This window comes from Vidua chalybeata, chromosome 2 (genome assembly GCF_026979565.1).
Source record: "Vidua chalybeata isolate OUT-0048 chromosome 2, bVidCha1 merged haplotype, whole genome shotgun sequence".
Taxonomy (NCBI): Eukaryota; Metazoa; Chordata; class Aves; order Passeriformes; family Viduidae; genus Vidua; species Vidua chalybeata.
In genome coordinates this window covers 3,081,240-3,092,733 of record NC_071531.1, presented here as the reverse complement: position 1 = coordinate 3,092,733, position 11,494 = coordinate 3,081,240, and the positions used below count along the sequence as shown (strand labels likewise).

Genomic DNA, 11,494 nt, shown 5'->3' with positions numbered 1-11,494 from the left:
GATCCTAACCAACATTGGATAATTAGATGCTTAATATGGGCAGGAGAAGGGAAAAAAAACATTGAAATTGGTCTATAGGAGTGAACAGTTTGTACTGCAAAAGCCAGTAATGAGTCCTGGAGCCATCTGACCTCTGTTAAGTCCTTTTTAATGTATAAAAACTCAACATTTTAGTCTGAGGTTGGTGTGTTCCCAAAGGGAGGGTGGCCAACGAAAGTTTCATATTGCTGCACCCAATGGACACTTTTTTTCTGCATGAAAATCATCAGAGCATCTCCACGGTGCAGGATCTCAGCACCAACAGACCTCCACCAGCTGGTTTTGGTTCCCTCAGAGCCTTCCAGCCACTTGGATTTCAGCTGGAGCTTTGGGAGTGCCAGGAATTGCTCCATTGTGCTGCTGGCCCTGAGGATGCTGATTTTGGGCAGAGCAGAGCAGGCAGGTAGAGCAGGGATGGGCTTTGTCCACAGGGAATAATTGATGGCAAGGTGTCTTTTGTACTCTTATTTCCATAAACATTTTCCTCCTCCCAGTGTAATTAGTGTCAGCCATCACGTCATGGTTTGTGTGGATAAATGATTTCAGGGAATGGTAAAGGATTGAAATCATCAATTCTGTGATCTGGTGAGGGGCGCAGCCAGCACTGAGGAATTTTAAAACTTCAGGGCCTAAAGAAAGCAGTGGAATCCCATTTCCCTGTGTGTACAAGAGCATTAATGTGCCTAAAAAGTAAAATGTTGGGGGGAGATGCAAAAAGCCCCTGCAAGCTGTGCTGCTGGTGGAATTCCCTTCCCTCTGTGCCCTGTGCTGACACAGGACAAAGCAGCCCTGAATGGGAATTTGTGACATCCTGGAAATGCTCCTGTCAGGCCACAGAGGTACAGGATGTCCAAGCAGAACCTTTGGCATTGAAAGGGCTCTGTTCTGGTAATCTCATATTTGCAGAGAGTTTCTGCTGGAGGCTGAGCAGCCAAGGCAGGGGGAGATTCCTTTATTCACATAATCCCAGCACCAGGAGGGCGAGCAGGACACAGCCAAGCAGGAAAACAACAATAGATAAGCAAGAGCTGGAGCACACACTGAGTTTTTTTAAACTCCTCCCCATCACGGATTTGTCAAGAGTCATCACAGAGTCTTACCTGTTCCCTCAGGAGCTCAGGCTGTCATCAGGCTGACACTGAGCAAACACACTCTCAAGGCATCAGGAACATTTGCTCAAATACAGGACTGGCATTCACTTTTCCCATGGCTTTGAGTCATCTCAGCAAATCTGGGAGTTGATTTTTGGTTGTTTTTTTTTTTGTTTGTTTGTTTGTTTTAACCTGGTAGCAAATGTTCGGTCACGTGGATGTGTGTAAGTGTGTTTGGAGTTTTTTTCTCTCTTTTTTCCCATCCCCTCCCCCAGTATATTTTACACTTAATGGCTATTTTCCCTCCTAGTTCTAGTCAGAAAATTAGAGAACCATGTTTTACTGGAGACCACTCTGTTCCCCTGTCAAATCCTTGGCTTCCCACAGACACTGTCATCCCTTTGGAAGATGAAGTGAAACTTTAGTGAGGGATGGTGGATTTTGACTCTGGCACACTCATCTTCTGCAAGGAAGCAACAGAAGTGAAACCATGCTTATTCAATCACCTACCTACAGAGAAAAAAAAGAAAAATTTTAAAGAAAGAAAAAAAAAGAGAACAATGAATTATTGAAGCCAAAGCCAAAGCAAATAATTCAGAGACAGTCTGTGAGGTGAAATAAGTTCTCATTCATTTGTGGGCTGTAAAGTCCAAACAATAAAGCTACTCTAAAAATGTTCTGCTCACTGATAGCTCATAAATAAAAGAAATGTAAGTATGTCATATTCCTCAGTAAATTTTTAAAAAGCAAATGACTGGATTTTTAAAAAGTCTGACTTTTAAATAGTGTCTGGAATGGAGGCTTTACTTTTTAGACACATTCATGCTCTGCTCACACAGGGTATTGGGATCCCACTGCTTTCTTTAGACCCAGAAATTTTAAATTCAGATTCAACAGTCCTTGCTCATGGGTGAGGCAGCTTTGGGATGCTCACCAAAGTTTTGCTTTTGGCTCCCCATCCCATTCCTTCTCAGGCAAGGCAAGTCCCCAGAGCTGAGGTTGCCACAACCAGTGAGAGGTGATGGTTTGTTGCTGGCTCCTATCAGACCCACGTGTCCTGACATTTTCCCACTGCTGCTGAGCATCCTGCTCCACTGCTGCCCTGCTGGGCTTGAAAAGGGCAGTGGAAGTTACACCTGCACAACAACAGGAGGGAAAACATCAGCTCATTCCAGAGCAAGGCTGCTTTCTCAAGCTGAAGTCAATAAATATTAATTTTATGTATGTATATAACACTGCTGAGCAGTCTCTCACTGGCTAATGAACATTAGTCTTGATTTTGTAAAAGATTTCCAGTGGTTTCACAGAATTATCAACATTGGAAGAGACCTTAAAATCATCCAGTCCCACCATCACCCAGCCCCACCAGCATCACCCCAAACCCTGTCCCCAAGGGCCACATCCAGGCTCCTCCTGAGCGCTCCCACAGACAGCGACTCCAAACCTCCCTGGGCAGCTCAGCCCAAGGCCTGACCACCGTTTCTCTGACTTTTTTTTTAATATCCAGTCTGAACCTCCTCTGGAGGAGTTTAAGGTCTTTTCCTCTCATTCCTTCCCTTGGGACACATCAGCAGAGCCCAACCCCCCCTCACTGACCCTCCTGTCAGGGAGTTGTAGAGAAACAACTTTATTCTTTCTCTCTGTAAAGAAACAGCTCTTTCTTCTCCCTTCCCTTCCCTTCCCTTCCCTTCCCTTCCCTTCCCTTCCTTCCCTTCCCTTCCCTTCCCTTCCCTTCCCTTCCCTTCCCTTCCTTCCCTTCCCTTCCCTTCCCTTCCCTTCCCTTCCCTTCCCTTCCCTTCCCTTCCCTTCCCTTCCCTTCCCTTCCCTTCCCTTCCCTTCCCTTCCCTTCCCTTCCCTTCCCTTCCCTTCCCTTCCCTTCCCTTCCCTTCCCTTCCCTTCCCTTCCCTTCCCTTCCCTTCCCTTCCCTTCCCTCCCTTCCCTTCCCTTCCCCCTTCCCTTCCCTTCCCTTCCCTTCCCTTCCCTTCCCTTCCCTTCCCTTCCCTTCCCTTCCCTTCCCTTCCCTTCCCTTCCCTTCCCTTCCCTTCCCTTCCTTCCCTTCCCTTCCCTTCCCTTCCCTTCCCTTCCCTTCCCTCTCTCCTCTCTTCTCCTTGTAGAGCCAAAAGCCCAGAGAAAACCATTTTTGTGGTTTTTTTTTTTTTTTTCCTCCAAATCTTTTGCTTTAAGATGCTTTTTCCTTCCAGGATAAGCTGATGACTGGAACACAGTGACTGAACTTTGGGATTGGTGTACAAAGGGATCAGGTCACAATCAGATGTTTCTGGAGAAGAAACAGCTCATTTGCTGTTGGTGAAGTTGTTTTATAGTCAATACACAGTTGTGACAATTATTTTAGGAATTATCCGAGTCCTTATCTGGATAAAAAAATTAATAGGGGTGCTTGTTTGATTATCAAAACATGGGTACTAGGGCTTGGCAGATAAAGAGTTAAGACACCTGTGCACTTTCATCCCAAAGTATCTTTGAGTTTTAGGACACAAACCTCAGATCGATGAAGTGACTGCAGAAATTCTCGGAGCACACACAATTTATGTGTGTGATGGAACAAGAAATCAGGAAAAGTGATGGAAAGTTTGGAACGAACAATCCATCATTTAAACACTTACATCCTCCATATGGGGCTGCAAACCCGTGTTACCACCCAGCATAAAACAACCTGGAAATTCTTTCCACACATGCCAGGCAGACCCTGCCTACAGTGGTTGGAGAGAACTTGTTCACTCTGTAGTGGGTAGAGAAACTCTGTGGATTAAGTGAAGTTTATCTTTTCAAACAAACACCTGGATGTTGCCCAGGCTGCCCAGAGAAGCTGTGGCTGCCCCTGGATCCCTGGAAGAGTCCAAGGCCAGCTTGGATGGGGTTTGGAGCAACCTGGTCCAGTGGAAGATGATCACTTCCAATCCAAACCATTCCATGATTCTATGATTCTATATTTTCCCATGCAGGACAGCTAAAAATTTACATCAATGAGCAGTTGTAAGTGCCTCATGCCCCTCCTCACCACCACCACCCTGCCCCACTCACAGACACCCCACAGGCCCCTGCAGTGTGTGCTCCTTTCATCCTGACATCCATTCCTGGTGAGCTGAGCTCTCTGCTCAGCTTGCTGGATTTATTTGCTTTACAGAACATTGCATGGCAGACTGCAGCACTGCATCCCACCAGGCCACACGGTGCCAGTAAGCTCAGCACAGTACTGGTAAAAAAATGTAAGTGCAGTGATGCCAAAAGTCACAGAATCACAGAAGGCTTGGGGTTGAAAAGGACCTTAAAGATCATCTGGTTCCAACCCCCCCCATCCTCTCATCATTGTCAGCCTTGGTGGCTTTCAGGCCAGACCCATTTAAAGCAGCTTTTCCTTGCCAAAGCTTTAGAGGAGCAGAATCTCTAGAACTCAGAGAGCTGCCAAAGTGATATGAGTCAGAAATAATTTCAAATTCCCATTAAAAAAGCCTCTATAACAGAGATGCTACGTGGACACCAGTGCTACCTGGTTTGCCACCTGTCCTCTGGCCACTGCAGTGACCTGCAGAATTCCCAGGGCTCTGTGCCAGAGCCAAATGCCTCCCTCAAGCACTTGGCTCTTTCAGCATCTCCAGGGTACTTCACCCTCTCCCCGTGCCACAAAGAGATCAGGAACTGCTCAAATTAAATTCATTTATTAATGGAATGGTTTTAGTAGACCAAAATTGATTTGGATGAAGGGAATGCTTGTCCTTTATGGCTGCCAGAAAAAGTAAATATTGTCTACAGACATTACACAGCTTTCTTTTAACCAAAATTAAATACGGTCCAGAGCAAAGCAAGCAATCTGTAGAATTGTATTGTTATGCTGCTGTTACAAACTATTTACATTGGATAAAAACCAGGTGTCTCAAAGCCAGCTATAACCCTAGTTGATTGCTGTTGTGGTCCTGTGTGTGTCTTGCCCTCATCTCCCCTTTTTGCTATCAGATATAAATCAGGCATTAGCAAGGTTAAAAAAAGTGAGTGATCCTAAAACAATCACAGAACAAGCAGCAGAGACAGAGAGCAAGTGTCCCTCCCCACCACCCAGCACTGCTCTGTCACATCCCTTCGAGATTTAAGAAGGAGTTTAACCCCTCCCTGAAGCTCTTCCCACATCCAACCATCTGTCTCTTCAATCAACTTACTTTCAGTGCCAGGAATTCCCAGGCAGGTGATTCCTGGTAGGAGAATATACATTTTAAAGGTACGTATTTCAAAGGAGCACGTTTTCCTCTAGCAGTGCTGTGTGCTGTCCCTGCATGTTCACAGTAAAACCACGTCAAATAAATATTTGAGGGAATCAGCACAGTGAGTCCAGTTTCACTTTCCAAACGGAAAGTGGCGTGTCTGCTTTCAGTGGTGGCATCAGGCAGAGGTTTAACACAAACCCAATTTTGCTAAGTCATGATCGGGAACAAAGAAATCCTGCCTAATTACAAAATACTTGATTAACAACCAAAGGGGTCGTTTTACTGTACAGCAAAGCTATTTGCTGAAATAGGACTGAAAAGAAAACAATCCTGAAAAGGGCTTCACTTCTGGTTTCACAGCAGACATACAGCACAGAAGGTATGTTCTTTTTCAGTTTGCAGAAAAAGGATTATTCAGAATAGTTTGTCCATCCAATCAAACATTACTCTGCTGTAACAACATCGTTCTCAGTTCCCTCTCTCTTTGGTCCTCCTGCCTGTATTTCTCCTCCAGCTTTTGCTTTTCAGAGTCCATACTGTAAAAAGTAGAATCTGTGCTTCTCCTGATCTTCTCAAACTGACTGAAATCGGCCACGTACTTTCCATTTGGAGAGAGGGAAACCACAGGCACGAACTCGTAGCCCCAGTGGATCTCCTCGGGGACGTAGGAAGTCCTGCTCTGGCAGACAGCACTGGTGGACTCCACCGTGGCATTCAGGAGCACCACGAGCTCAAAGTCCTTCTCCTTGAGGTTTTGAGGTGTGAGGTCTCTCAGAGGGCTGCTTTCATCCAAAATGTGGTAAAAGGTTAAAGGCAAAATGAGAAACGGACTCTCCGAAGAGGAGTCAACGTTGAATTTGACACTGGCTTGGTTCAGCAGAATCCTCTCCCCTTCCTTGGTTTCGTAGGTCTGAAGAAGCTTCCCAGAGAGCTGACACTGTATCAGGAGGCTCTTCCTCATGTTTGCCACTCTGATCACCAGGCAAAGCTCCCCGTTGTGTTTGGTGATGACAGCACAGTGGCTGAATTTAATCGTCTCTGCCCTTTTTTTCGGCCTGGCGATCTTGGCCAGGAAGGTACCTGTGATGAAGATCTCAATCAGGGTGGTGATGACCAGCTGGGCCACAAGCAAGAATATGGCGTGGGGACACTCCTCGGTGATGAAACGAAATCCATAGCCAATGGTTGTCTGGGACTCCAGGGAGAAGAGGAACGCCCCAGTCAGGGAATCCACATTCTTCACGCACGGCTCCCGCTTCGGGGAGAACTTGTTCATCTCCAAGTCGCCGTGAAGGAAGGCGATGGCGTAGTAGATCACCCCAAAGAGGAACCAGGTCATGACAAAAGTAGCAGCAAAGAGGGTGAGTTTGTACCTCCACTTCATGTCTATGACTGTGGTCCACAGATCCTGCAGGTAGAGCAGGTAGATGCCATCGACTTTGTCTATCCTGACGTTGCTGTGGCCGCTCTTGGACATCACACGGGGTTTGTGCGCCTTGAGCATGGCGCTGTCGATGCCGCCGTTGACCAGGGGCACGCGGGACATGTTGATCTTTGTGGGCTCCATCCTCACTGCTTCAGTCCTGGGGAGAGAAGAAAAGAAAGCTTGCTGCTTAATGAAGCCAGAGCCGACTCTGAGGAGTGTGTGAAAATGTTGATGGAGAGAAGCACAAACATCATCTAAACACAGCAGCAGTGAATAAAAACAGCTGGTATATAAAGTTACCACCGTACAGTATCTGACATCACAAATAATTTGATATTCTTTTTTTTTTTCCAGGAAAAAAAAAAAAATCATTCTTTGATTCTGACGCCTGCCAAGTACAGAGAACTAGGTTTCTTTTATGATAGCCTGCAAAAGAAATTTGTCAAAGCTGAAATTTTATATCAGTACTTTATTTCTGTAAAAGGCATTAAATATATTTTTTTTCCTTACGTTTCTCTAGAGAAGAGGCTCTTTTTGATTAGTGAGCAGGTTTTCTTTAATGCCCTGAAGAGAGACATCTGATCAGAATTAAAGTCGCTGGGTTCAGAACGCAGATCCAGCTCACCACCTCTGTCCCTTCCTGCGACAGAGGCAGAATGAGCCAGACCAGCTTTCACTGGGAACAATTAACTTCCACAAGTGATTTACTCAGTCGGATCTGGCTCTTTGTGACGGACCTACAACCAACCTAGAGGGAAACAAAGCAGACCTGAGCACATCAAAGGCGAGGTCTGGAATATTTACACCTGGGTGCAACACTCTGAAGCTGTCTGCACTGGACAGCACTCCCACATTTTAAGCTGTCTGAGGGGGAAAAAAAAAAATAAATTAAAAAAAAGAAAGTAATTCACAAAGTCAGCATTCTAAACGTGGGCCCTGACCTGCGCGACCCCAGCAATCATTGGAGCACCCGACTCCTGGATTTGTTTACTGGGCACCAGTCTGGATGGAGAGGGAGAGTGCGGGCACCCAGGGCTGGGCAGAGCCCCCGGGCTGAGGCAGAGCCCTGCCCGTGCCAGCTGGAGGAGGCACAGAGCGGGACCCGGCTCACAGGACCAGACAGAGATTACGTAGAGCAAGGACAGTGCATGTTATAGTCGTTCCCAACAACAAAACTTCCTGCTGACAAAAGCAACAAAGAAAAAAAAAACACATCCCATGCATCCTTTGTGCTTTGGCAGGTCTCACAAAAAGGCATTGTTTTGTCCCATTGTTTTCCTCAAAAAAGAGCCTCCAAGTCAGTGATTAGTTTTCGCCAACTGCTGGGAAAAAAAAAAAAAAAAAAAGAAAAGGAAAAAAAAAATAATGTCTTCCTTATAGCTACTTAAAAGAATTTTGCAGGAAGTACAAGATATATTTGTGGGACACACATGTGCCAGCCCAGGACATCAGCATAATTGCTCACTGAAGTACCTTTCCTGTTATGTCAATTAAGGAGAATTTTTGTTTGTGACTGTACTCATCACACTGTTGCAGGTTTTCTGGGAAAGGGTAATTAAACTTAGCCCTTATTAACAACTGTAGCTCATTCCAGTTTGGGTTTAATCACCAACATTTCTCTTCCACAGCTCTGAATCATTGCCACAGATATATATTTATGTAAGAAAGGAGTGCATCCATGATCCCAGTAGGAGATTCCTTATGTGACAGTCAAATCAACACACAGAGCGCAGCATGTCCGGATAACAAACAGGAAAAAAACCTTCAAGTGATCTGGAAAAGAACAACGGGAGGAAACGTGGGGGCTGGGAGGGGTAGGGCTGGGAAGGACTGCACATGCTACTGCTCTTCAGGCCAACCCAAACCCAAACTGCTGTCAGGAGGAGGTAAATACGTGCAGCCTCTAAAGGGAAACCTTTCAGCAAGTGCATGTTCCTTAGGGAAGAGGCTCCATTGCCCCACACCAAGCCTCTCCCTGGATAGGGCATGGATTTAAAACATGCCCAAAGTCTGTCCTGAAATCAGTACACCTCTCCCTCTCAAGCACACTTCCCCTTGGACTTCACTTGCACTCTGTCAGAACGAGTTTCCCTGCCACAAGGAGGTGTTTGGGATCTCTGCTCCAGTGCTGGAGGCACATCCCCATCCCACCCCCTGCTCAGCCTACCTGGGCAGGTGCTCCTGGGAAGAATTCCCAGGGCTGACAGCTCTTCCTCCTCTGGAGGTCACAGGGATGGGGACAGCCAAGGCTCCAGTTTCCCTCCTTGGAGCTCCAGCTGGTGGGTTTGGGCTGGAGGGGCAGGGACAGGGCTTGCAGGGTGTCTGAAGGTCAGAGTTACCTGTCCAAGGTCAGGGATGGCCCAAGGGCACTCAGCTCTCCACACTCACCTGGCTGTGCCACACCCAGGAGATCCCGGATCCTGCAGCAGGGAGGGATGTGTGGGACATGTGTGCGTGGGATGCAGTGTCAATAACAACAGTTACAGAATCGTGGAATGGTTTGGGTTGGAATGGAAGTTAAAACCACCCAGTGCCACCCCTGCCATGGCAGGGACACCTTCCACTGTCCCAGGCTGCTCCAAGCCCCAGTGTCCAACCTGGCCTTGGGCACTGCCAGGGCTCCAGGGCATAGCTTCCCTGGAAAACCAGTGCCAGGGCCTGCCCACCCTCCCAGGGAAGGAAAAGATTCATCCCTCCCAAGGGTCTGCTAAGCCTCCTTGCCCTCTCTCTGCTCTGCCCTGGAATCAGTTGTTCCCCGTCCAAGAGCCCCAAATGAACAGAATCCTGAAACTGCAGCAGCCTCCCACGTTGCCAGACCCGCTGAAGGACAGCACCACAGACACGACACCAAAATGCCACAGCAGAAGAGTTCCCCCCAAAAGATGGGAATTTTCAAGGAATTTTCAAGGTACAGTTTCTTCCCTGGGCTGCACCAACAGAGAGTAAACAGCTGTAAAATTTGCCATTTCAGGTTTTAAGCTGAGAAGTGAAGCTTTGGTGCAGCCCTGGACAAATCTGGCACACTCCAGGCTGCTCCAGCTCACAGCCAAGGCTGTTCCTCACTGTCCATCTCCCCTGTCCCATGTGGGATATTGAGCCCCACATGCGGCAGAGTGGGAAATTTTGGAGTCTGCTATAGGTGAAAGAGGCTTTTTTAGAGCTCCCTCATCATCTTTTGTGTCCTCCCTTGATTTGTGACAAAGTTACTCAGCTTCACAGCCACTTCCTGAAATGGATCCCAGCCAAATCCTGGTGCTTTTTTTGGTGGCAGGGTTTGTTTTTTTTTTTTTTTTTTGTGTTGATTTGCTTCCTCTTTTCTTTTCATTTTTATTTTCCTCTCACATCACTCTTTCCTGTGTGATCCTGAATTCCTCTAGTGCTCTTTTCCTCCCCAGGGAAATTCCTCTTGGTTTCCTTTCCCTGCAGAAATACTTCCCTTCTCTGCCACAGTGACATGGGAAGAGAGGATCTGTCACGCTGCCTCTGCTCCCCTCCCTTATCACTGGCAGAAGCCAGCAGCAATCACCTGGGGGAAGAAACTCTGATGAAATCATCAGTAGAAAAAAGAAAAAAGAAAAAAGGGCTTCAGACGAGGATTCTCTCCTGCCCCCACTTCCCCACTGCTTCTTGAGTGAAGTGACCGCTATAATATCCCAAAATGAATTATTTATGGATATCTGTATATGTAAAAAATCCACATTATAGCACCTGCATTGCTATTTCCCATCTTATAGAGGCACCCCACACTCTCTGCCCTGACAATCAACCCCAGCACCTGAGCCAAAATACTTTGGTTTGTTTGGTTTATGCTCACTCTAAATCACAAAGCACATCTACCACAGTAAGTTAACATGAGCAAACAAGCTTAATTAATAAGAGTTATATACATTTTTTAATTAAAATAACAACTTCTGTCTGTTCCCTAACTGATTTTACACTGATAAATTACTTTTTATTGCTGTATATCAAAGTGGAGCTGCAAATAAAACTGAGCTGAAGCAGAGTTAAGGAAACACACTTCAAGAGGGAAGAAAATGAAATTGTCTCAGGCTTGTCTAGCATTCTAATGCCCTCTGAATTACCTCCTTTCCTCACCAGCCCTTTTGGAGCAGCCAAAGGAGACTCCCAAGTTCAGCGCAGACAAGGTCAATAAAACACAGAGCTACATACCAAACCACCAAGCATGAATACCTTGCCATTAAGGTAATTCCAGCAGCCAGGGATCTAACCAGCACATTGCCACTGCTTCCAGGGAGCACATTATCAGGGAGCCGGGGCCAGCCTGCACACACACAAAAATGTTCCTCTTGCATGGAGCCAGCTTTGCTTGTGCAAGATCTCTCTTGGCAGACACAAGTGATTAAAAGCCTACAGGAGCATGACTTGTTCGAAGGGCCTCAGCTGTTTTCCTTTATTTTCCTTTTCCCCAATCAGACGTGGCTTTGCCACTGGAGCAAATCCTCACGCATGCTTCGCTGCCACTCCGATACGGGGGCAGAACTTGAGCTGTTTTCTCAAGCAGCACAAAAAACCATTAGCAGGCTTGGCAGCGGAGAAATGGAAAGCCAGGGGTGAGGAAAGAAAACACTGAGGAGGGCTGCATAATCTTCAGATCTTTCCTAGGTCTGATGTGGTTCAGTAGGTTACAAAAGTGCCTCCTGAATTCTCAGTGCTCTGCGTAGCATGAACATCCTCCTCCCTCTGGGCTGTGCACCAGGTTA

At 46.7% G+C, this 11,494-nt stretch overlaps 1 protein-coding gene across 2 annotated transcripts; it reads right to left on the bottom strand.

Annotated features, from left to right (window-relative positions):
• Positions 1-4,791: 4,791 nt before the first annotated feature.
• Positions 4,792-11,086, bottom strand: KCNJ15 (potassium inwardly rectifying channel subfamily J member 15). 2 transcript variants are annotated; one of them, XM_053934960.1, is made up of 2 exons: positions 10,965-11,086; positions 4,792-6,930 (listed from the first exon to the last, which is right to left on the bottom strand). In XM_053934960.1, the coding sequence occupies exons 1-2, from the start codon at positions 11,084-11,086 to the stop codon at positions 5,784-5,786; spliced, it is 1,269 nt and encodes a 422-aa protein (XP_053790935.1). In that variant the 3' UTR covers positions 4,792-5,783. The 2 variants fall into 2 exon arrangements, with proteins under 2 accessions (XP_053790935.1, XP_053790936.1); XM_053934961.1 differs by lacking the exon at positions 10,965-11,086 and adding an exon at positions 7,284-7,393.
• Between the last annotated feature and the right edge of the window lie 408 nt (positions 11,087-11,494).